This window comes from Chionomys nivalis, chromosome 17 (genome assembly GCF_950005125.1).
Source record: "Chionomys nivalis chromosome 17, mChiNiv1.1, whole genome shotgun sequence".
NCBI lineage: Eukaryota > Metazoa > Chordata > Mammalia > Rodentia > Cricetidae > Chionomys > Chionomys nivalis.
Genome location: NC_080102.1, coordinates 59458782 through 59483563, shown reverse-complemented (window position 1 = coordinate 59483563; position 24782 = coordinate 59458782). Strand labels below are relative to the sequence as shown.

Genomic DNA, 24782 nt, shown 5'->3' with positions numbered 1-24782 from the left:
CTCTCTCTCTCTCTCTCTCTCTCTCTCTCTCTCTCTCTCTCTCTCTCTCTTTTCCCCAGAGAGAGTGGAAATATCTCAGGTTGGCTTTGAACTCATGATGCTCCTGCCTCTGTCACCATGCTTGGGTTTCCCAAGCTCTTCCCAAGGTCTCACATAACCAAGGTTGGCTTCAGATTTGCTCTGTAGCAGATGATGACACTGAGTTCTTGCCACTACCGAGCTATGGGATGTCAGACACGCACCACCACACCCAGCTGTTGCTTTTGTTTTCGTGGGACACTGGCACATGACGTAGGCTGCCCTGGAATTTGTGATATAGCCCAGACTGGTCTTGAACATGAATCAAGATCACATGTACACACCATGCCTGACTTCTCCACCAGGTCTCTTGAACAGGAGATACCAGTTTTATTATGCTTTCGCCTGTGCCTAGGACAGTCCTATCTCCCCCTTCATCATCTTTTAGGTATTTTAAGCACCCAGACTCTTCCTCGACCACTGCCCCATCCATGTGAAACCCCTTAGGTCAAGAGACATCTGTCTGACCCAAGATGGGGTGGTAGACTCAACATCATGTGCACAAGCAGGAAGACTGCCAAGGAAGACACAAACTTTTATTGGTTCCTTGGTCCCCAGGGGTAGCTTCCTTCTCAGCCTTAGTGCCTCAGAACCCTGGTGTCATTGGGGGGTAGCTTCCTTCTCAGCCTTAGTGCCTCAGAACCCTGGTGTCATTGGGGGGTAGCTTCCTTCTCAGCCTTAGTGCCTCAGAACCCTGGTATCATTGGTCTCGGACACCACTTTGCCATCCACGACCTTGCGGGTGGTTGTCCTCTGGACGGTTTGCATGGAGTTACTGGAGTCCAGGGCATCGCTGAGACTGTAACAGATGATGAAGCCTTAGTTATAAGCAGCCCCACAGAGTAGAAAGGAGACTGGAAATTCAGAAGTTTTCACTGATCCGTGTCTTTACTTCCAAACTCTCCCCAGCCATTTCTTCCAGAAAAGGGAAACTCAAGGCTGAATGATCCCAAACACAGCTAGGGGCAATACTTAGTCACTCTTTCTCACGAGACAGTACCTTCACTGTCCTGAAGCCACTGCTCAGGAGTTACCAATAAACAGACAAACCTTGGGACTTCCCAGAGTTCCGGAAGTGGAGAAAAGACCCTCACTTGTGTGAGGCTAGGAAAATCCCACTCACCTGAAGTCTTCGCCATCTTCCAGCAAGCGGCGGTAGGTGGCTATCTCAGACTCAAGCTTGACCTTGATGTTCAACAGGGCTTCGTATTCCTGGGTCTGGCGCTGCCCCTCTGCCCGGGTTTGTGCCAGCTCTGACTCCAGGTGCAGAAGGACGCCATTGAGCTGCTCCATCTGCATGTTGTATCGGGCCTCCACATCCCTAAGGCTGTTCTCCAAGCTGATCTTCTGCAGGGCAAAGAAAGATATGAGGATGAGTCCTAAGTGCTAGCTCGCTCAGCCTTTCCTTCCGACAGGGCCATCAGGACCACTTGTCTGTCAATACTAGGTTCCAGTGCAGGAGGAAATGGGATGCACAGAGAAGTGATTCATCTTAGTGGGGAGAAGGATTGGGGGCAAGACAGTGGGGCCGAGGCCAAGTGTCAGAGGTCTGGGTCCAGAGGAACTTCAGAAGGTGACTGGGAGACTCTCACCTGATTTTTCATGGCATCTAGGTCAATCTCCAAGGCCTGGAAGGTGCGCCTCAGGTCTGTGAGTGTGGTCTCAGCATCTCTGATTTCCGCAGACTGGGTAGTGACCACTGTGGTGCTCTCCTCAATCTGCAGGGTCCCCGGGGAGGGTCAGTCAAGACCTGCCTTCCTTGGCAGCCTCCCCCTCACACCCTGGCAACCAGCCTTTCCTCTTGCATACCTGCTGGGACCAGTACTTGTCTAGTTCCTCACGGTTCTTCTGAGCCAGCTCCTCATACTGGGCCCGGATATCAGCCATGATCTTGCTGAGGTCCTGAGATTTGGGGGCATCCACTTCCACGGTTAATCCAGAACTGGCAATCTGGGCTTCCAGTCCTTTGACTTCCTGAAGAAGGCAGAAACGGGGGAGAGGGCACCTAAAGGGGGGCACTGAAGGTCAGAGTTCCTCACTGAGGGTCTGTTTCTAGGAGTGGAGGAAACCTTGGACTTGCACCTGGCAAGGCTAGCTCAGGGCTTCTGCTCCTTCATTGTCAGAACCTGCCCATTTCCTCTTCATCTTACCGCCCTCCTCCCTCACACCTTATCTTAAACCTCTTCCAGAAGCCCTACCAGCTCCACCATCTGCCCCTGCCCTGACCGGCAACTTCTGCCTTCCTCTCCATCTCCTCTCGCTCACACGGGCTGGCAATGAATCAACTCTCCTGCCTCAGCTTTCCAAGTGGTAGGGTTGCAAGGTCAGGCATACTATTACGAGGTCAAGATAATGTGGGTTAACTTGGGTGAGACACAGAACATGTGTGATCCATTGGGTTTGCTCTGAATCAGAGCAGGCTGATAACCCAGGCTCGTGGTTCTCATTTCCATGCGAGGCTGCTTTTTGGGGCAGCCTGGCCTCACAGCAGCCCCACTCGCCTCCTCATGGTTCTTCTTCATGAACAGCAGTTCCTCCTTGAGGGCTTCGATTTCTGTCTCCAGCTGCAGCCTCGTGATGTTGGTATCATCCACCACCTTTCGGAGTCCGTGGATGTCACTCTCCACAGACTGGCGCATGGTCAGTTCTGTCTCATACCTGAAGGGGTGGAGGTGATCAGTGGGCCCCAGCCGACAGTGCCACCTCCCTAGACTAGCCTTGCACCCATCGCAAACCAGTTGCCTGGGTCAGGCATCATTCTTGACTGTGAGGAGCAGTAGGCTTAAACTGGGCTACATGAATTAATAGTTGAATGACCACTCAATGGACCCTCACCTGAATAAGCCTCTGCAAGGAACCCCCACCCACCCCACTTAGGCCCTGGAGCAGACCATTCTTCGCTCTAGCTGCAGCCTTAGACTTACTTGACTCTGAAGTCATCAGCAGCAAGACGAGCATTGTCGATCTGCAGGACGATGCGGGCATTGTCCACAGAATTCCCAAAGATCTGGATGGATTAAAGCATAAGATTGCGGTGAGAGTGCCAGGTTGTGTGTGTGTGTGTGTGTGTGTGTGTGTGTGTGTGTGTGAGAGAGAGAGAGAGAGAGAGAGAGAGAGAGAGAGAGAGAGAGAGAGAGAGAGAGAGAGACTCCTTCCGTTTCAGTGAATCCGTCCCAGTCTCCGGAACCGCCAGAGGCTAGGGCTCCCAGCTACCCTTTCCACCTGTGCCTCCGCTCCCTTCCTGGATTCTTAGATCCTGGCACCTTGCCCCTCTGCCTGGGCCTGTTCTATCCGGCCTACAAAGGGGCAGCTTCTAACAACTCTCCCCTCCCACCCTTTCCCAGCTTTTTCTCCAGGTGCACCTGTTAAGCCCCTGTTCTGGGCCTCCCACCCCACCCCACCCCCGATTGGCCCCTCCCACAGGTAGCCTCCTGTTTACCTCTAGATGACTCAGCCTTAGCTACATCCGTTTAACCCTGTAACTGTCCCCACTAAAAAAGAAATGAGTGTCTGGGTCCAATTTATGGCTCTTTTTTTTTTCTTTTTCTTTTTTTGAGATTCTCAATACTGTTCCCTTCCCACTACACCCTGTGGGGGAAGCCAACTCCCGTGTGTAGCCACTACCCTTGGAATTCCTAGGTTGTGGGTGGGAATCCGAAGTACTCCTAACTTCGTCCCAGAGTGGGAACGGATGTGAAAAGAGCGGAAGGGGTCAACCACTCACACACATTAAATTTTTTTTTCGGGGTGGGGGGCACTGGATGACCAGAATGGCTCCTCCCCCCATGCCCTTACCTGAGCCCTCAGGTCCTCGATGGTCTTGAAATAGTGGCCCCAGTCCCTGGCGCCCTGGGACCCCTTCTTCTCCAGATGTTCCCGGATTTTGCTCTCCAGTCTCCTGTTCTCGGTCTCCAGGCTCTTCACCCTGTCCAGGTAGCTGGCCAGGCGGTCGTTCAGGTCTTGCATGGTCTCCTTCTCGGTCTGGATGCCACCCATCCCAACCAGACCTGCAGACCCCACGGAGCCACCCCAGACGCTTGAGGAGCGGGCCACGGAGATCCGGGAACCGGAGCCCCCAGCACCTGCATAGACGCTGGCCGCGCTGCTGGCAGGCCGGACCCGCTGGCTGGGCGTCCGCACAGATCCCAGGGACCTGTAGTTGGTGGAAAACGTGGTGGAGCGGGTGGTGAAGCTCATGTTGTCTGGAGAGGAGAGCGAAGCAAGAGACCGGGACAGGGGTTCCGACGGCCGTAGAGAGTGGCAGCCCTCGACCGGTTATATCGCTGAAGGAAAAGAGGAGGGGACCTTCTTTGCAGGCCCCGCCCCCGCCCCCGGAGCCGCGGGCGCCAAGAGCGCGCGACTCCTGTGACCTACCTGGTCGCAGCCCTTCTTGGCCCCATCACGTGCTGGGAAGCACTGTATGCTGCCCTCAGCGCCCAGGAAGGGGGTGGCTCATTAGGGGCACGAAGGATAACAGGTGGTGTTAGCCTTTGCTTTTTTAGGGTAGGATATAGCGCTTTTAATACCTTCGTACAGTTAGAAGAGATGTCCACTAGGGCGAAGATTTTGTAGAGTGTTCTTAGCTTAAGTCGGAGGACAGCCTTGGAGCCCCAGGAGTCCTGGGGAAGAAAAGCTGGGAGCTCAAGAAGAGGAAGAGAGTGGCTGGAGGGCTGGTTCAATGATTGAGAACATTGATTGTTCCTCTAAGAGGACCAGGGTTCAATTCCCAGCACCCACATGGCAGCTCACAACTGTCTGAAACTCTAGTTCTAGGGTACCCGACACCCTCACACAGACACACATGCAGGCAAAGCACCCCGTTCACATAAAAAAATGATAAATAAATAAAGAGGAAGAGAAATACGATCCTGAGCGCTCCAGGTCTCTTGGTTTTCACATTCTGGTCTCACGGTCCTGGGTTTCCAGACAGTGCTGTGGCTCTGTCCATTGCTAAACACGTGTATGTGTGGAACTATGGAAATTTATATTCTCAAAACACAGGAACGCACTTCCTCGGAACACATTTCCTTAATTAGCTCCTGTACTGTCTCTGAACACCCTTTGTAGCTCAGGCTGGTCTTGAACTTTCTATGTAGCCAAGGATGGCCTTCAGCCCCTGATCCTCCTGTTCCTGTGATCACAGGCATGAGATATCACACAGAGTTTATGGGGTGCAGAGGATCAAACTCAAGGCCTCATATTTGACATCAGCACTCTCCTTTCTGAGTACACCCCCAGCCCAATAGCACTTACAATTTAACCAGTATTTGCTGGACACTGACTGTGTGTCACGCCCTTTCTAGTAGCCATGGGGAAAAAAGCAGGGAAAAGAGAGCACTGTCTGTCCTACAGACCACACTGTGTCTGGATAGGCTGGGATCTGAGAAGACAGATGCATAGAAACACCTGGCTAGGCTTGAACCAGATGGCTTTTCTCTCTATTCCCCCACCCCCCCTGCTCACACTGGCCCCTCCTCCTGCTCCCTGGGCCTTCTATCTTTCCTGGTCAGTCTTCATAACGATCTCCAAATTTCCATCTTGTTCCTTGGAGAAACCCCCAAACTTGTGCAACACCCCAGCCCCCACCAGCTGCGTGACCACCCCTGAATGAAGATGGACAAACCCCGAGGGCCCTGGGATCTGTCACACAAACGGCCGTGCTCTTTGCTCTGGAGTGGACTTATTGATCCTTATCGAGCGACCAGCTGAACTGACTCTGTGGGCAGAAGGAAAGTAAAACAGGGAGAGACAGGGGCCTAGAATGAGCCCAGGTCAGCAGATCAGGCGGAGGCAGGGTGTGAACGGATTGTTCCAAGCCTACCTCCTCTGGACGGGAAAACCCTGGAGGACCCCGGGAGCTGGCTGTGGAGGCTGGGCGTTGCCAGAGACAGCCAGGCAAATGGAATGCAAACTAACATACAAATGCCCACTGGCTTTGCATGAAGGCTTCTTGGGGGTTGGAGATTCCAGCCAGTGAAAGGGGCTTTTAATTTTACAAATTCTCCCACTGAGTTCCACAACTGTTCTATGAACAGGTTCTGCTGTTTTATTTTTTAAGCTTCAAGTTGTCCATCTTGGGCACTTTGCGGGTTGGGTGACCTCAGAAAGTCACTTAACTGAGCTTTTTTTTTTTTTTTTTCACTTCTTTGGGGAGGGCAAAAGCCAACAACTGCCTGTCTAGTCTTCTTGTAGGCGAAGCATGGGATTGTTAATCACAATGCTCCTTAAACAAATAGGATTTACTTACTGCAAAGTAAGGCCTCACTCAGGAGGGTATAAGGAGGGACTCCAGGAGGCCTCAAATCATGGAGGACCACTGGGGAACTTTTGAGTTTTTTCAGTAGTGACTCCAGGACCCTAGGATTTTTCTCTAAGCCCCTTGGTAAATCCTGCTCTGATCTTGCCCCACCCCTGAAGCGCTGGCCCTTCTGTGGTGGGTAAGTTTGCACTGGGGCCGGAGAGCTGCAACGTCTCCTCGTCTCACTTAGCTAACGTAGCCGGTTGCATTCCTGACCTCTTGCAGCATGGGGCAAATACCGACCGCAGGAGTCCAGTGCGAGCTTGCCCCTTCCCCGCAGTTCCGGATTCCTCTGTGATCGGGCCTAAAAACTCAGCCTGACAGTGGGCGCGCTGGGGAGAGGGGCGCGTGGGGCGGGGGTGGGGTGTGTGTGTGTGGGGGGACATAGTTTCCTTCCAAGATCCCTAGGGCTGGGCCTCTGGCCTGTGGGTGGGGTCAAGGAGAGAAGGGACTGGGGTAGCAGCGGAACCAAGCTGGGGAGAGGGAGAGGCGTGAGCGGTCAGCCGAGAAGCGCTGAGAACAAAGAGTGAAAAGAGAGGGGTTGAGCGGTGGGGTGAGGGGGGGAGAGGGGAGGAGGGTAAAGGAAGTGGTTCCCTCCCCCAGGCCCTACATTCCCTTGTCCCGCCGGGGGGGGGGGGTGTGAGGGGGAGGAAACCTGCAATGCAAGTTTAACTGGGAGAAAGCTCGGTGGTGACTGTGGGGTGGGCGGGGTCGTCCTCCTCGCACGTAGGCACACTCTCCTTTTAAGGGCTAGAGCCACGCTCTGTGCAGACTAGATAGTGGGAGATTAGAGGATTAGCGTTGTGAGGGTCTGGAGTCAGAATGCCTAGAGATTGTTATCAGTCTGGGTATTTCCCTGGCCCAGCCCTGAGAGGAGCTGGGGTGGAGGATGAGGGGAATGGGGGTGGAGGGTCTTCAGAATGTCATTCCAGGTCTGTGTGGTGGGGTCTCTACTGTGAGTGCAAGGCTGGTTCCATCATCTTTCTTCAACTCAGGGATCAGCCTGTGGGCCTCTGGGAGAGCTGGGATCAAAGGAGTGTGTCCTATGATTATTTATTCCGTTTGAGACAGTTTCAAACTGTAGCCCAGGCTGGCCCCAAATTTATGATCCTCTTAGAGTGCTGGGATTGCAGGTGACGTCACACCCAACCTGAGCCTCTCCTTGAAGTGACTCAGCGTTGGGGGAAAATGGTGTTAGAGGGGCAAGGCGATCCGGTTTCCTTAGAGGAAGGGGTTTTGGCAACACTCCGAGACCTGGAGCAAGGAGGTGGAACTTTGGGTAAAATGCGTTTGGTGTAGAATGGACTTGGAGGGGGAACTCAGTAGATGATTTGGGCTTTAAACCGTTATTGAAAAGGATGAGCTGGGCATGGTGGCACGAACCTGTGATGCCAGCGCAGAAAGAGGTGATGGCGAGAGGATTTGGAGTTTCAGGCTAGCCTCGGCTGTGTGAGTACCCGCCTAACAAAACAAACAAGTACAATCACGGCTGGGTGTAGCTGGGATGGCAGAATGCTTGGTTAGCTGTCGGGAAGCCCTGAGTGACGGATGCAGGAGGATCAGGCATCCAAAATACATAGGGAACTTGAAGCCAGCCTAGGCCACCAGGATATCTTGTCTATAATAACATAAAGTAGGGTTCTAGAGAGTCAGGAAGTATAGTTGGGTAGACTGGAGAGAGCCTGGGGGGACAGGAAGGCAAAATGTGCAGCCTCAAGTGCAGCTGGGGAGCAGGGGCACTGAGGAAGGACCTTCAGAACTCTCTAGGGCTGCCCTCCCTGTTGAAGTCCTAGGGCAGTTTGTGGGCAGCAGAGTTGGGGTGGGGTTCTGAGGGCTCCATTTGGGCATGCTCCCCTTTAGTGGGAGTGTGGGGGCACTTTCAGTATTATTGCCTCGGTTGTTCGTATCAGAGGAGTTAATGCTGAGGAGTACCTGCGTGCCTGCTAGAGTTTTCCAGGTGCTGAGGAGTACCTGCATGCCTGCTAGAGTTTTCCAGGTGCTGAGGAGTACCTGCATGCCTGCTAGAGTTCTCTGGGTGCTGAAGCTGAGAGAAGACATTCTAGGAGCTTCCATGGCCTCTGCTCTCCACTCCAGCCCCCTTCACTAGGGTGACTTTGCCAGATCTCATGTTCTCTTCTTCCCCTCCCTTCCTGAACTCCAGTGAACTTGTCCTGAAACTCACTCTGTAGACCTGGCTGGCCTCACTCCCGGAGATCCACCTGTCTCTGCCTCCTGAGTGCTGGGATTAAAGACATACTCCACCACACCAAGAAATGACATACTCTAAAGCAAACTGTCTTAGCTTTGGTGTCCATCACTGGCAATGTGGTACTAAGATTGAGTCTGCAGAGAAGAGGATGAAAAGGGACAGTGGAATGGCCAAGGAGCCGTTCTTAAAATTGTGTAGTAAATTTGCCGTGACTGATACTTTTTCCTGCTGCCTCTAGATCTGGCAGAACTACAGGCAAACCTGGAGAGATTGCCTTTTAAGTACCTAGAAAACCAGAGCTGGCGCTTGGAAGAACATGCAGTAGCAGCAGGTGTGACTGGCCTTCATGCAAGCTGGAAAGAGGCAGTGTCTCCCGTGTCCTTGGTTGGGGGTCCTAGAACTCTGCACAGCACCATGCATAGCCCTTTCTGCAACCAATAGCTGAGAAGATTGGGATAGAACCTAAGTGTGATGCAAAGGAAAGAAACAGGAGTGACAGAGACTGGCCTGTGAGCTGACGCATCTGTAAAACAGGAGTGACAGAGACTGACCGGTGAGCTGACGCATCTGTAAAACAGGGGTGATGGAGACTGGCCTCTGAGCTGATGCACGTGTACAATAGGAGTGACGAGATTGGCCGGTGAGCTGGAGTGACAGAGACTGGCCGGTGAGCTGACACATTTGTAGAACAGGGGTGACGGAGACTGGCCTGTGAGCTGACGCATTTGTAAAACAGGAGAAAAGAAGACTGGCCTGTGAGCTGCTTGCTGCTAAGACTAAAGACCTGAGTTCAATCCCTGGAACTCACATAGCAGAAGATGTTAGCAAACTCTGCAAATTGTCTTCTGACCTCCATATTTGTGTGCACTCACAAATACATATATAATATAAATATAAAAATGATTACGTGCTGGCCTGGCGGTATATACCTTTGATTCCAGCACACGGAAGGAAGAGACAGGAGGATTTCTGTGAGTTCAAGACCAGTCTGGCCTGCGTAGTGAAACCCTATCTCAAAATCAATCCATCAATCAAGTCTTAATAAAAGAAGGTCGTAAAGGGATAGGGGATGATGGAGAGCTTGCCTATATAAGGCCCTGGGCTTCATTCCTCGTACCACAACAGGACAAAACATCAGATTGTTGAGAAGGAAACAGTAGACATCCATGCCCCTGCAGGTGGCAGGGTGAGTGGAAGGTTTCCCCGGAGAGTGTGGCAATGCGCAGCGAGGCTGCTCAGCCATCACAGAGAGCAGTGCACTGAGGCTTGCTGCTATTCTAAGTGAGTCTAGAGGTAATGGAAGTTGGTAGCAGTAACCCCTGATTCCAGGTAAGGGTCTTGAGGGAGTGACAGCACTGGTAGGTGGCAGAGCTGGGACTCAGGTAACCTGCCATGTTTCTGCCCCTCCTCTAATAGGAAGCATGAGGGAGGTTGACATGGCAGCTGCCACCTGCTGGGTAAAAACCAGGGGAAGGAGCCAGGTGTAGTGGTGCCTGTCTGCAATCCCAGCACTGGAGAGGCAGAGGCAGGTGCATCTCCGAATTCAAGGCCAGCCTGGTCTACATAGAGAGTTCCAGGACAGGCTACGCAGAGAGACCCCGACTCAAAAAAAAAAAAAAAAAAAAAGGAGGATCATGAGTTCAGGGCCAGTCTCGACTCCATTGCAAGCCTGAGACTAGCCTAGACTACAGGAAACTCTGTTTCAGGGGCTGGAGAGAGGGCTCAACAGTTAAAGGCAGAGACTGCTCTTCCAGAAGAAGAGGTTCAATTCCTCGCACCAGCACCCATAAGGCATCTGGAACCCCAGTTCCAGGGGATCTGGCACCTTCACACAGATATACACACAGGTAAAACACCAATGCACATAAAAATATTAATAAATAAATCTTAAAAAAATAAAAACCCAAGTCAAAACAGTAGCAAAAAAAGCAGTGCTACTATGGAAAGTTGGAGGGACCTGTGGGGGAGGGGGAGGGGGATTATCAGAAGACTCTGGGATCTGAACAGGGTGACTGGAAAACACAGAAGGGACATAGTTGGGTAGCTCAGGCTGTCCTGTTTCAGGTTACAGGTGTGTACACCACCAAGCTTGAGTTAAGCATTTCTCAAGTACTGGTTTGTGATTTACGTATCTTCTTATTATTATTCTCTTCTTCTTTTAAAATCTTATTTATTAATTTATGAATGAAATAGAGTTCTGATCCATAATAAAAAATGATTTACCATACAACCCAGCCGGTCTGAAACTTTGAGACAATTCTCTTGTCCCAGCTTCTCAAATGCTAGAATTGTAGATATGAACTACCATGCCCAGGAAGTATTTCTTCCTTGATCTTACCACTCAACTCTTTGGCCCATCATAGAAAATTATGTGCTTAAAATTATGAAAATTTGAGGCTTTTTAATATATGTATGTGTTATTTGTATATATAAAATAGGTTATATGTTTGTATATTAATGTGTATGTAAATATTAACATTTTTTTTTTCCGAGACAGGGTTTTTCCGTAGCTTTTGGTTCCTGTCCTGGAACTAGCTCTTGTAGACCAGGCTGGCCTCGAACTCACAGAGGTCCGCCTGCCTCTGCTTCCCAAGTGCTGGGATTAAAGGCGTGTGCCACCACCGCCCGGCTAACATTCTTTATAATATATGATTTACAATGTTTTTCCTCCCACTCAGTAATATCTTTTTATTCTTTTTGTTTGTTTGTTGTTTTTCAAGGCAGGTTCTCACTATGTAGCCCTAGCTGTACTGGAACTCACTATGCAGATTAGGTAGGTCTAAATAAAACTCACAGAGTTTTCTGTCTGTGCCTCCCGATGGGACTGAAGGTCTGTGGTTTATGCCCAGCTACTTTCTTCAAGTTTTATCATATTAATTAGTTAGGTGTCTCGGAGTACTGTGATGGGCACCCTCTGTAGAGAACCTGTGGAGGTCAAAGGACAGCTTTCAAGGACGGTTTATTTCTTTTCGTCACGTGGATCATCGGGCTTGGAGGCAAGCGCCATTATCGCCGGAGTCATCTTGCTAGCCCAATCCTTTTCTTCTCTTAACAATGATTTTTAATAAGAAGTTCTTAATTTTTGTTGTCCCTTTGGTTTTTGAGACAAGGTCTCATGTATCCCAGGCTGGCTTTGAATTTACTACGTAGCTGAGGATGACCTTGAACGTCTAATCTTCCTTCCTCCACTTCCACTACCAACAAAACAATAAACACCTCTTAAATGACAGTAGCGCATCTTGAACGTGTAAGGTGGACCAGTCACCGCACGTCACAGGGGTCACATTGCTTGATCTAGATTGCGGAAGCACGTTCTTGTGCCTGGACGTCCACAAGGCAAGGGTCAAGGGAGGCGATAAGGCTTAGACAGTGGTGTTACAGCGATTTCAGTTTGGAACTGTTCTGTGATGAGATGCCATGACCAACTTGGAGAGGAAAGGATTTATTTTATCTTACACTTCCACATCAGAGACTATCATCGAAGGAAGTCAGAGCAGGAACTCAAAGCAGGAACTGAAGCAGAAGCTATAGAGGAATGGTCCTTACTGGCATCTTGCTTGGCCTTAGTCACTGGCTGTTAGCCTGTGTGTGTGTGTGTGTGTGTGTGTGTGTGTGTGTGTGTGTAGTGGGTTCCTGAGTCACTAGCTGTTAGCCTCTGTGTGTGTGTGTGTAGGGGGGTTCCTGAGTCACTAGCTGTTAGCCTGTGTGTGTGGTGTGTGTGTGTAGGGGGGTTCCTGAGTCACTAGCTGTTAGCCTGTGTGTGTGGTGTGTGTGTGTAGGGGGGTCCCTGAGTCACGAGCTGTTAGCCTGTGTGTGTGTGTGTAGTGGGTTCCTGAGTCACTAGCTGTTAGCCTGTGTGTGTGTGTAGGGGGTTCCTGAGTCACTAGCTGTTAGCCTGTGTGTGTGGTATGTGTGTGTAGGGGGGTCCCTGAGTCACTAGCTGTTAGCCTGTGTGTGTGTGTGTGTAGGGGTGTTCCTGAGTCACTAGCTGTTAGCCTGTGTGTGTGTGTGTGGGGGGGTTCTTGAGTCACTGTTAGCCTCTGTGTGTGTGTGTGTGTAGGGGGGTTCCTGAGTTACTAGCTGTTAGCCTGTGTGTGTGTGTGTGTGTGTAGGGGGGTCCTGAGTCACTACCTGTTAGCCTGTGTGTGTGTGTGTAGGGGGGTCCCTGAGTCACTAGCTGTTAGCCTGTGTGTATGTGTGTGTGTGTAAGGGGGTTCCCGAGTCACTAGCTGTTAGCCTGTGTGTGTGTGGTGTGTATGTGTGTGTGTGTGTAGGGGGGTTCCTAAGTCACTAGCTGTTAGCCTGTGTGTGGTGTGTGTGTGTGTGTAGGGGGGTTCCTGAGTCACTAGCTGTTAGCCTGTGTGTGTGTGTAGGGGGGTTCCTGAGTCACTAGCTGTAAGCCTGTGTGTGTGTATGGTGTGTGTGTGTGTAGGGGTGTTCCTGAGTTACTAGCTGTTAGCCTGTGTGTGTGTGTGGTGTGTATGTGTGTGTGTGTGTAGGGGGGTTCCTGAGTCACTAGCTGTTAGCCTGTGTGTGTGTGTGTAAGGGGGTTCCCGAGTTACTAGCTGGTGGGAGCTGGTGGGGACTGCAGACCCAGACCCTGAGTTTCCTGTAAACAACCTGTGTTCCTCTGCTCTGAGCAGACTCTGATGGCAGGGGAGTGGTTTCTGATGGGTCTGCAGCTGAAAGATCCCCAGAGCTGGGGCGTGGCCAGAGCCCTATATAAACTGCCCCTGAGCTCCATAAAAGTTGGCATTCTTGTGTCAAGGATGACCCATGTTTGTCTCTCTCTGTCTGTCTCTGTCTCTGTGTTTGTCTGTGTGTTTTTAAGTCTCCAGGCCAGTTCCCAGCTTTAGTGAAGGGCTACAGGACCGGCAGTTTTGCAGGCAGGTTTTTACAACCAGCTGTTCGTGGTGCATGCCAGAGTTTTAAAGGGCACGTGGTCTGCCAAAAAGTGCATTATTAAGAATGATGGTTGGGGCCGGGCGGTGGTGGTGCACCTCTTTAATTCCAGCACTCGGGAGACAGAGGCAGGTGAATTTCTGTAAGTTCGAGGCCAGCATGGTCTACAGAGAGTTCCAGGACAGCTAGGGCTACACAGAGAAACCCTGTCTTGAAAAAACAAAACAAAAGAAAACAGAAGAATGATGGTTGGGGCCGGAGAGATGGCTCAGTGGTTAAGAGCACTGGCTGTCTTTCCAGAGGACCCACATTCAGTTCCTGACACACATAGTGGCTCATAACCATCAATTCTAGTTCCAAGAGACCTGATACCTTCTTCTGAACTTCATGGGCACCTGTTAACACATATATACAGGCAGGTCAAACACTCATACACAAAAGGTAAAATTAAAAAAAAAAATCTTAAAAAAAAATGAATGGTGGTAGCCCTAGGGGTTCCAGGAGAAAGGAGTGAGGGTGTTGCCACCTCACCCAGTGTTCTGGGCTCTCCTCCATCTAAGAAGCCATCTCTTTGGCTCTGAAGGTTTTGCTATTTTTCCTCCTTGATGCTACCCACCAGACTCCCTTCTCCTTGGCAGTTAGCTCAGTTCCTCATTCCTATCTTAGTGTCCGGAAGAAGCGGGAGGGGGGACGTGTTTTTAGAAGATGGGTGGTTCCTACTTGGCCACAAGGGGGTGCTGGGTTAGAGCAGGCCCAGCGGCACACAGGTGGCCGGCTGGCAGCAGAACTCTGAGGCTAGGTACGTTTGGCTCCACCCCTTTTATCCAGAACCTTTGCTCCCAGCCCTAAAGGCACTGGCCCTGGGTTGCCATGGCAGGCTCTTAGTTTGGATAAACAGAGTCGTCCTCGTGCTGTCCAGGTAACTGACATCTAAGTGTCTCCCAGGGATTGGCTGGAATTTAAGAGTCCCGCCCCTAAACCCCCTAGGGAGGACAAAGGAGGGTGAGTCATTCCATTTTGGCCCCTTACCTTTTTTTTTCTGTCTTGCCTGCTGCCCCCTCGCCCAACCTGTGTCCTAATAGAGTTGGGAAGGGCGGGAGAGAAGAGCTGGAGCTCACTTGGGGGCCATCAGAACAGGCAGTGGGTGGGGGCAAAGGCTTCTGCCCTGCTACCCAGACTTTAGCTGTTATTCCTGGGATCCACGAGGGGCGGTCATTGCTCACTTCTTCCCTGTCCTCCACTTTCTAGGATCCAGAGCAAGGGCGACAAGGTTGGGAGGAAAACAGAGAACAGGAGTTGTCTGGGTAGAACTGCTCACACCTCGCTCCGCTGAAGGAAACACGGAGGGCCCTGTGCTGAGGACGGTGCTGGGGTCTGCAGTGTGGGAGCTGTGGACATGGAACCCAACCCCCTGCACGAACCCTACCCACCATTCACAGCGCGAACTGCTCCGCCAAGTCCTGGCTTCCTCACGTGTAAATAAGGATAATAATACTGAACTCTCAAGGTCAACAATGACCTTGAGAATCTGACGGGACAAATAAAGAACACCACGGTCCACACATAGATCAGGCTTACAATCAGACGCAGAGCGCAGCTATGCAAACAGCAAGCAAAACCCATCCAGGGGTGTGACAGGCCTGTCAGGAGGGTCCCAGGGGTGGCCTCTGCCGGCTGCTGGAAGGAGGGGCTGTTATGGCGTGTTCCTTCAGCAAATGTTTGCAGTGTATGGGACTGGCAGGGAGGGTCAGGCTTCAGCTGCAGGTGGCCAGGAGGCACTGTATGAGGGAGGGCACAGCCCTGAGAGGAGGCTCAGAGTGGCAGTCAGTGCCAGCGGACAGATGAGAGACCTGACCTTTATTCAGAATGTGATGGGAAGCTCGGGGCTGGGGAGTGACTGGATCAGAGCAGTGTTTGTAGAAGATTGGCCTCCCTGAGCACTGGCAGAGGACAACTGGGGGGGGGGGGGGACAGGAACATTTCCTTACCTGGCAAGAGAAAGTGTGGTTCCAGAGAGGACGGTGATGTCATCGATACCACCTGCAGAGAGGGGGCCTAGTGAGCTCTGTCTCCCTGACTGGCCACACTGGCCTGTGAGGAGGGAAGAGGCGCTTGGCAGGGGGCTGGGGAATTTCTCAGGGACACCAGGAACCAGAGAACAGAGCCTCTTTTCTCTCCCTTCTCTCCTCCCAGGTCTGCTTAGAATGGAGGCGTGACAGGGGGCACAGCCCTGGCAGCAGGCTGTCCCTTTGTTTCCCAACCCTGCTTCTGTCTAAGTTGGATCTTAGGTTTTATAACACACAGAAAGAGAAACCACTGGGTCCCATTAACAACTGGGTGTCAACTCTAGATCTTAGAACGAGGAAAAATTGAGGGACAGTTTGTACCTAGCTTTGCTGGGAGAGGAATTTTTGGCTTAGGGCTGGCTGGTAAGACTCTGGCCTTCCTGAGAATCAATCACCTGGTCCACCTCTGTGCAGAGAGGCGGGTCCCCTCTGTTCCCGTTTCATTTCCGAAGGATCACACATCCGGCAGTGAGTCAGGTGTGCCTCAGGCCCCAGCCCTGGGCTCTGACTCAGCCTGAGCTCCGGGAACCTCAGAAGAGCCTGGGAGATAAGGTTTATAGCTCCTACAGCACTTATTTGGGTAAAGCTCTGCATGCAGGCCACCCAGCCGCATTCCACCAGCGGGGCAGGGGGATGACACACAGGCTACCCCAGGAATTCAGACTGTCTGACAGCTCTGCTTTCAGAAGCCCACTGAGCTTCTCAGTCTCTGGAGGTCATCTCTCTAGGTCCCCAGGCCTTGTCCTGCGGAGGCTTGTCCCACCCACCGTGTGTTTGGCTTCTGGGCAGGCCTGGCCCTGACAAGACTCTCCCTTCCTTTCCAGGTCACTCCTCTCAGTTCCAACAGAGTTTGGTTAGGGAGGCCTTTCGTTATTCTAGCCTTTTGCTCCTTTTCGGTGCTTTGTAGGAGAAAAGACTCTGCTGAGGGCACAGGATGCCAGTGCACTGAGAAATGAAACTGAGGCAGACTATAGAGCTCTGCTGAGCCTGGACCTTTTTAGTTGAGGGGAGTTAGACAGTAGTAAGTAGGCAGCGGTGGGTGTGAGGGGGTGGACCACAGAGGAAAAAAAAATATATAATTTATGTATTTATTTGAAACAGAGTCTCACAGAATGGTCCTGGCTGTCCTGGAACTTGCTCTGTAGACCAGGATGTCCATAAACTCCCAGAAATTCCTCCCTCCCCCACATTGTGCTGGGACGAAAGGCATGCTGTACAACTATCTGACTGAAAAAACTTCTTTTAAAAAATAATTTATTTACTTTTATTTCGTTTGCATTGATATTTTGCCTGCATGTATGTCTGTGTGAAGGTGTCAGATCTTAGCATTAGACAGTTGTGAGCCGCCACGTGGGTGCTGGGAGTTGAACCTGGGTCATCTAGAGGAGCAGCCAGTGCTTGTAACTGCTGAGCCATCTCTCCAGCCCCTGAACAAAACCTTCTAATGTGAAATTTGTTTTACACAAGAGAGCACATGTGCGATGGGCCCAGCAAAAGCTGATGCTTTCTCCATGGTGTCTGCTGTAGGCCTGAAAGGAGACGGAACTCTTTCAGCATAACTCAGCAACTTAGAGACTCGCTGGGACTAGAACACAGGTCATTTCATTCCCAAGACGAATTTTCTTGCTAGTTTACGTTGTTCTATATATTAGGATAATTCTAAAAGCAAAAATTGTACTGAAGTTTGGTTAAAGTTAAAAAAAAAACAACAGCTTTTTTTTTTGGACTGGGTCTCACTATGTAGCTCTGGCTAGCCTGCACTCTCTATAGACCAGGCTGGCCTATGCCTCCCTGTTGCTGGGACTAAAGGCATGTACTACCACTCCTGGCACTATATTTTAATTAACATGTGTATACACACCAACATCATGGTGTCCTTGTGAAGAAGGTCTGAGGACGAGGGACCAAACTCGGGTCGTCAGGCTTGGTGGCCATACTTTACCCGCTGAGTCATCTTCCTGCCTAGAATTTTGTTTGATTTGAGTCACAACCCCTAAAACAAGTGGATTTTAACCACAAATCCTAGTGTTCTTTGGAAGTGTGTGGTGGGGGTTTTTGAACAGGGCCCAATTCTGGCTTTTGCTAGCTCCTAGATTTAACCACCATGTTCAGATTCCTCAGCTCCAAAGTGCATGTTTTGCTTATTTCTCATTTTCTGTACAGATTACCACCTTAAGGGAACCCTAGGCCATGGGGTGCCTGGACCCATGTCCAGGCCTGTAATGTCCTGTGGAAATGAGACTACGTGGAAGCTCAGGGCTGGAGGACTAGAGGGAGTCCATGCTGGAGGCTTCCTGGAGGAGGTTGTGGGCAGGGCCAAGCTAGAGGGATGGGGGGGGGGGTGCAAGGAGGCTGGTGAGAGGGTAGAACTCCAGAGGTAGAGAGGTTTCCTGAGGAGCTGTCAGTCAAAAGGCACAGGGTCAGGCCAGGGGGGAATACGGAATGACCGGGGGTTGAGTCCCCTGCCTTCTCTTCTTGGGGCTTTCCCTACGGGTTCTGGGTTCCTCAAACTGCTTTTCCGTCACTAGCAACTCTTAAGTGTTCCCTGGATGTCGCCTGGGAAACCAGGAGAGGCCAGAAGGAAGAGAGAGGGTGGGTTATGGGGACTGGATGTCGAAGGTCTGTCAGGAATGCAGAAGCTGCATAGTGACTTGTGTTGCCATGGGAGCATGTCTAACAAGTCCTAGAGGCTAAACTGGTTCAGGCTGGTCCTAATGCAGTCCAATCTCACTGTCTAAGTCAACAGATTTTTCTTTAAGACCTATGAATGGGCCACTGTGTGTGGATTTGGAGTTATCTCCACCCGTAGAGAATCTGAAAGATAGGTGGGTTAAAGGGCAGTAGGTAGCAGGTCAGGTCTTTCTTTAGTTAAACCCCTCTTGCATTCTTTCTCCCTCCCTTCTCCTTTCTTCTCTCCATCCTTCCAGGTAGGGATGAAACCCATCTTCAGGCTAGGAAGCATTCCACCACTGGGCTTTATTCCTGGCTTGTTTTATCATGGTAGAGAAGGCCAAGTCAGCTTTTGGATTTACTTGGTCAGCGTGTTCTGGAGTTCAGCGAGGCGTTTTCTCATGTTGTAGGTATGCAGTTTGCAAGGTAGTCATGGTTTCTGCTGTATGTCACATTCCAGAGCACTGGACAGAGGTCCCTCAAGTCTGCTGGAACCTTTAGTGGGCAGAAGAGTTTTGAGGCTCACGAGACAGTGGTTGTATGAGTAGATGGGCTCTATACCACTTTGGGTTTGAGAGTGTTTCTTTTGCTCTACTGACAAGTATTGCATTTTCCCCCTATTGCTTTATTTTTCAAATTACATTTATTTCTATGTGTGTATATGTGTGTGAGAGAAGGCACATGCACCATGGGACTTGTGGAATTAGTTCTCCTTTTCTACCATGTAGACCCTTCTTGGCAGCAGGCATCTTTACCCGCTGTACCCACTGAGCCATTCTGCCAACCCCACTATTATTTCTTTTCTTTTCAGTTCCAGGCTGTCCTAGAACTCGCTCTGTAGACCAGGCTGGCCTTGAACTCAGAGAGATCCTCCTGCTTCTGCTTGGGATTAAAGGTGTGAGCCACTACTGCCCAGTGATTACAGCTTCTTTTTTTAAAAATTTCTTTATTTTATGTACATTGGTGTTTTTGCTTGCATGTAGCTTGCATGTAGGTGTGAGGGTGTCAGTTCTTATAGCCAGTGATTAGCTGTCGTGTGGGTGCTGAGAATTGAACTCAGGTCCTCTGGATGAGTAGCCAGTGCTCCTACCACTGTGCCATCTCTCCAGACCTGACTATTGCTTCTTCTCATGGAGATAGTTGGACAGGTGTCTGAAGTGGGACCCCTGAAGAGAGCAACGTAGCCTCTGGAAGCCTGGGTGTGGCCCAGGATCGGACCGACCGCACTGCTTTGGCAGGAGGAGTCTTGAACTTTACTGTTCCTATTTGCAAGTGGGAATGCGGCCTTCCTCGCTGGCTGTTTTCAGGTTCTACGTCGTGTATGTAAGAAACAACACCTGTGACACTCAGAAGAGAGCCATCATTGTCACTTTCCTGCCACCTTCACTATTGGCAGGGACAAGGGTCAGCAGGCAGGGCACTGTTTGCATGGCTCACTCCCTGGGAACTGGATTTGCAAGCGTGGATTTTGCATGGAGGCAGATTTTTGCCTGTTATCTCTTTGTTACAGCCCTATAGAACCCTCCTTATCACCCCTTTTAGGTACTCTCAATCCTCACTGCAAAGGCTTTTCTTCAGTCATCTCTTGTTGCCCAGCAGGTGCTGCAGAGGAGACGCTGGACTACTCAAAGAAGCTGTTTCTGCAGAGGCACTGACAGTTCAGCTGCTGAGAGTTGAGACGACTGTTGTGCCCATTGTTCTCATTTGCTCTCTGAAGGACGCGCTCTGCTCATTTCGGGAGCACCAAAAGGAATCCCAGAGAGGTTAAGTAACCTGCTCAACTTCACACAAGAAGTTCTTCAGATGGCTCCTGTTCTGGGGTCTTAGCCCTAGACACAGCAGAACTTTTGAGAAAAGCCAGGGACATTCCCCTGTCTCAGTTATGTGAGCTTTATTTGTGTCCTAGACGCCCTTTCTCTCGCTGCTGCACTTCTTCAGATCAGTTGTAGAGATTAGATTAGAGCTGGGGGACTAGGGACATAGCTCTGCTGTAGAGCCCAGCATCCCCGACCCCAAAGTGCTGCTGTTTTCGAGTGTGGCATGATCAGCAGGGGAGAAATAGGTCACCGCATTGGCCTCTGTGAACTACTGAGTATACACTAGCCTTTGACACACTATGCAGCTGCTCCACTCTTCCTTAGGGAGTTTTGTGCTTGCCTGGTGGCTTTTTACATTTCCAGATCTTTCCATCCATCTTACTTTCGGGTTTTTGTTCGTTTGGTTTTTATACATAACCCTGGCTGTTAGGAACCTCACTATGTAGACCAAGCTGGCCTCAAATTCACTTGCCTCTGCCTCCAGAGCGCTGAGATTAAAAATATATGTCACCCTGAGTTCTGTTTTTGTTTTTATGGTGCTGGGGATTGAGCCTAGGACTTCACAATGAAGACAAGTACTTTACCACCAAGCTTTCTCTCCAGTCTTCACACCTTACTTCTCTAAATTGGGTGTGGTGGTTCCTGGGAGAGGAAGCTGAGGCTGGGGCATTGCTATGTGTTCAAGGCCAGCATGGACTATGTTATAGAGTCTGTCTTTTATTCTAAATCCAGCTTGCTCAAGGGTCCCCTTGCCCCCAAAGTTCTAGGGAACATGTCTTAATCCTTTATTTATCTAAAGTCAATATTTTGTTGACAAGGCACCAGAGGCTGGCTCACTGTGTAGCTTCCACGTCTTTATCTGTGTACATTTAGGTTGGTGAACATCTGCTGTTTTTGCCTGCTGTGCCCAGCATCCCCCGCCCCCTTTTTGGTGAATCATCTCTTTTCCCTCCTGCCATTAGTTTGGGTAGGCCTGACTCCCTCCCCCTTTCCCAGGAACTCTAGCTCAAATGACAGCATTTTATTATTCTCCTGACTGAAGTGTTGGTTCAGCGACAGGCCTGTGACCTGCCAGCCCAAGGAGAGAGTCCCTTGGAACTTCAGCTGGAAGCATCTGGAAATGAGCACTCCCTTGGTGGTATCCACCCTTATCACAGCCTGGAGATGGCCCGCTGGGAAGGAGGCCAAAAGAGAAGGAAGCGGCCATTGAGTCCCTTTGGCTAGAGTGCAAGTCTAATGCACCCTTTCCCAATTGCGAGAGCACATGAAGGACCGTATATGCTGGAGCTGTCATGTGCTGCCAAGAGCCTAGAGCTATAGCTCGTGTTGTGTGTTGGACATATGCTTTATGTGTTGCTGCACATGTGCAGTATTTATGTGTCTGAGATGATGAGGGGTGGTGCTCATGCTCGTATGCATCATGGAGATGCAAGGTGGCCGCCCTCCTTGGGATATGTGCACGGGCCACATGTATGGGAAAGGGCAGAACTTGTGTGTGTGTGTGTGTGTGTGTGTGTGCACGTGTGTGTGCATATGAGGGATAGAGGAGCTCTGAGGTAAATTGAGATTGTGTGGTATGTGAGTTGCTTTTCTGGGAGAGAACCGAGGTCCTGCCCAGCTTTGCATTCATCTGTATACATACTCCCAAAAGCACTTGCTCTGCCAGGCCAGCAGGATGGCTCAGCCACAAAAGCCATTGCTGCACAGGCATGGTGACCTCAGTTTGATCTCCAGAACCCGCCTTCAGCAGCTTACCCACATGCTGTGCAACCTCAGCTTGACCACACACACACACACACACACACACACACACACACACACACACCCCTTACACGAATACTACTAATAATTAAAAACAACAGCCTGTCAATTAGCATCAGTTCTACCCAACTAGAACTCCTCATTGCTTTCCAATGACCAAAGCCAAACTCCTTAGATATCCAAATTCTACACAGACTCATGAAACTTGGGTTGATGTTGGTGAAGCTGTAAGTGTCAGACGCAGTTTAGACACACCCATGAGTATCACAGGAGGAAACTGACAGGTGGGACCTAAGGGGCACAGGAAGATCAAGGCAAATAGACGGACTGGTGGGCGGGGCTGGCCTTGGGCACTCCCTTTCCTGGGCTCCCTTGGCCTTTCCTCTCCAAGACCGCAGTTGCTTTTATGGCTGGTGATTTACTAAGGCTCTGTCATATATGAGTATCTGTGGCCTCCAGCTCTGACCTGTCTCCAAGGCAGCCCTGGCTGTGCCTGTTTCTTTGCTCTCTGATGCTTCTTGTTCCTCCTTCTGTGCCTCACTACACAAACCAGAGCGATCTCCCTAAGCCAGTCCCTGGCCAGGGTGTCTGATGGCATGGTCGTGCAGGGTGGGCTCTGACCACATTGGCCATTAAGTGTGTGTCCATAGCGCCCTATCTTCTTACCCTCTGGTCCCTATACTCCCCTCTCCCTACACCCAGTATCAAAACCCTTCTGTTCTCCATCCTGCCACACAGAAATGGCCATTTTGTGTATGACACTACTGTGCAGAAGGTTGGTGATGGCCTCAGTCATAGTGGACTGAGACACCTCCCAAAGGCCACCCTTTGGACACTGTCTTCTCCTTTATATCTGATTTGGATGTGTCACTGACCCTGTGCCCCCGGAAAGCAGGAAAGGACCCTTCTCTTTACCTGGGGACAGGCCATTGGTTCTGAGCTTACCATATAGTCCAGGCTGACCCTGAACTTGCTATATTGCTGAAGGTGACCTTGAACTTCTGATACTCTTGCACCTACCTCCAAGAGGTAAGATTACAGGTTCACTGCCACGCTTACTGTCTTACTGTATGTGGTACTGGGAGTGGGGCTTCTGTACATGCTGGCCAGGCACTTTTCCAACTGAACAGCCCTGGCCCCAATTGTCTCTTTCTTGAATAGCCCAGAACATCCAGGGCCACAGGCATTTGCATCTGATTTGTTAGCTTCCTTGTCCTGCCCTGGCAAGTTATGGGGCATCTGGGCATTCAGAGATCCCTAGCCAGCCCCGTGAATCACAGGCATTTAGGGGTGTGATTGGAAGATGTTTTTCGAACTACAAAAGACTTCCCCTAAAGGACGGGCCTAGGATATTCCAAGGGAAGGGAAAGAAAGGAGGAGAAGGTCAAATGGAAACTTGGAAGTTTTCATTGTAGACCAGGTGGGCTTCAAACGTCAGTGGTGTAAAGAAGGACACTTGGCCGCCTCACCCAACACAGGGTTCTCCAGTTTTCTTGGGCCCAATGGCACTGTTCTTCCCATCAACTATAGCTGTTCACAGTCTCTCTTAGACTCCGTCTTTCTGGGCGCCCATCTCGCACTGTTAAACTCTTGTTCTTCATCGCCCTATGGAGAGCCCATCACAGTCCTAAGCAGGGAGACAGAGCCATGCAGCTGTATGACTTTGGCCATGTTTCATTCATTCATTCATTCATTCATTCATTCATTCATTCATTCTTGTGTGTGTGCATGCACATGCCATGGTGTGCCTGTGAAGGACAGAGGACAACTTGTGAGAGTCAGTTCTGTCCTTCTACCTACTTTATAGCATTCTTATGAGTGGTTTTCGAGACGGTGTTTTCCCCTGTGTTGCTCTGGCTGTTCTGGAACTCGCTCTGTAGACCAGGCTGGTCTAGAACTCAGAGATCCGCCTGCCTCTGCCTCCTAGGTTTTGGGATTAAAGGCATGCGCCACCACTGCTCAGCTATTACAAGGCATTTATAATACTCACAAGGCGTCTCCTGATGCCATATACGTGTCATGTGACTGTGCTAGAATGAACACTTCCTGGGCTTGCTTACTCTCTTTTGGGTAGTCAGTCCATTTCCATCCTGGGGTTTTATCATCAGAGCCATGACCCACCATGAAAAAAAATATCCATCAGCTAAGCCTGGTGGCCCCAGTCTGTGATCCCTCCCATCTGTCTAGAAGATTGAGGCAGGAGGTGACAAGAGCGACCTGGATGACAGACTGAGTTCAGGCCGGCAAGGGCAATTTAGTGAGACTGTCTCAAAATGCAAGATGGAAGAGATGCTGGGGTCTAGCTCTGTGATGGGACTGAAGAGATGCTGGGGGTCTAGCTCCGTGATGGGACTGAAGAGATGCTGGGGGTCTAGCTCTGTGATGGGACACTTGCCCGCCATACACTTCTCTGTTTGTTAGGCATGGCAATGAGTGACTTCACCTTGAGGCTCGCAGTACACACGGAGCCAGCAATCTTCATTACTAATTCTGTGGCTTACAGATGGCTGTCCACGCCATCTGTGGCTTCCTATTTAAATTGTTCAGCTGCCTCAGTGAACCCCCGGCTATTTATATGCTGCTGCCTATCAATATTTAAAATCGTTCCATTGTTCAAAGTGATTTGACTGCCTTTAGGACACCATCCTCAGGCAGGGACGGCTTTTGCTTTCCCTCCTGTTTCTCGTCCCAGGTCTGGTCTACAAACTTAACTATTCCTTATATGGAACTCATTCATGCTTCTGAGTCCCCCCTCTCTCCTTCCCTCCTCTGAGACAGCAAGGTCCTTGTATCTCAGGTTGGCCTTAAACTCAAAATGTAGCTGAGGATGACCCTGAACTTCTGTTCCTCCTGCCTTACCTCCCTAATGCTGGAATTATAGGCGTGGACTGCCACACCCCATTTATGTGGGCTGGCACCAAACCCAGGGTTTGTGGTGTGCAAGGCAAGCAGCTGAGCTACCTTCTTAGCCACTAATCTTT

General features: G+C 50.6%; 1 protein-coding gene and 1 long non-coding RNA gene across 2 annotated transcripts; one reads left to right on the top strand and one right to left on the bottom strand.

The window, feature by feature from the left end:
- Positions 1-741: 741 nt before the first annotated feature.
- On the bottom strand, positions 742-4355 carry Krt18 (keratin 18). The gene is made up of 7 exons (XM_057792186.1): positions 3874-4355; positions 3003-3085; positions 2580-2736; positions 1888-2052; positions 1671-1796; positions 1202-1425; positions 742-877 (listed from the first exon to the last, which is right to left on the bottom strand). Exons 1-7 carry the CDS (start codon positions 4273-4275, stop codon positions 757-759), a joined length of 1278 nt encoding a protein of 425 aa, XP_057648169.1. The 5' UTR covers positions 4276-4355; the 3' UTR covers positions 742-756.
- A 10004-nt stretch (positions 4356-14359) lies between these two features.
- Positions 14360-20257, top strand: LOC130889204 (uncharacterized). Its single transcript, XR_009058501.1, has 3 exons — positions 14360-14406; positions 14736-14994; positions 19823-20257. It is a non-coding gene; the product is annotated as an uncharacterized LOC130889204 (long non-coding RNA).
- Positions 20258-24782: the final 4525 nt, after the last annotated feature.

Excerpts from the sequence above, each read along its gene's own strand:
- Krt18 (XM_057792186.1), bottom strand. The coding sequence starts at position 4,275 with ATGAGCTTCACCACCCGCTCCACCACGTTTTCCACCAACTACAGGTCC. Across the intron at positions 2,737-3,002 it reads GCTGATGACTTCAGAGTCAA|GTATGAGACAGAACTGACCA; the intron begins GTAAGTCTAAGG and ends CCACCCCTTCAG. Across the intron at positions 1,797-1,887 it reads ACAAGTACTGGTCCCAGCAG|ATTGAGGAGAGCACCACAGT; the intron begins GTATGCAAGAGG and ends GGGACCCTGCAG.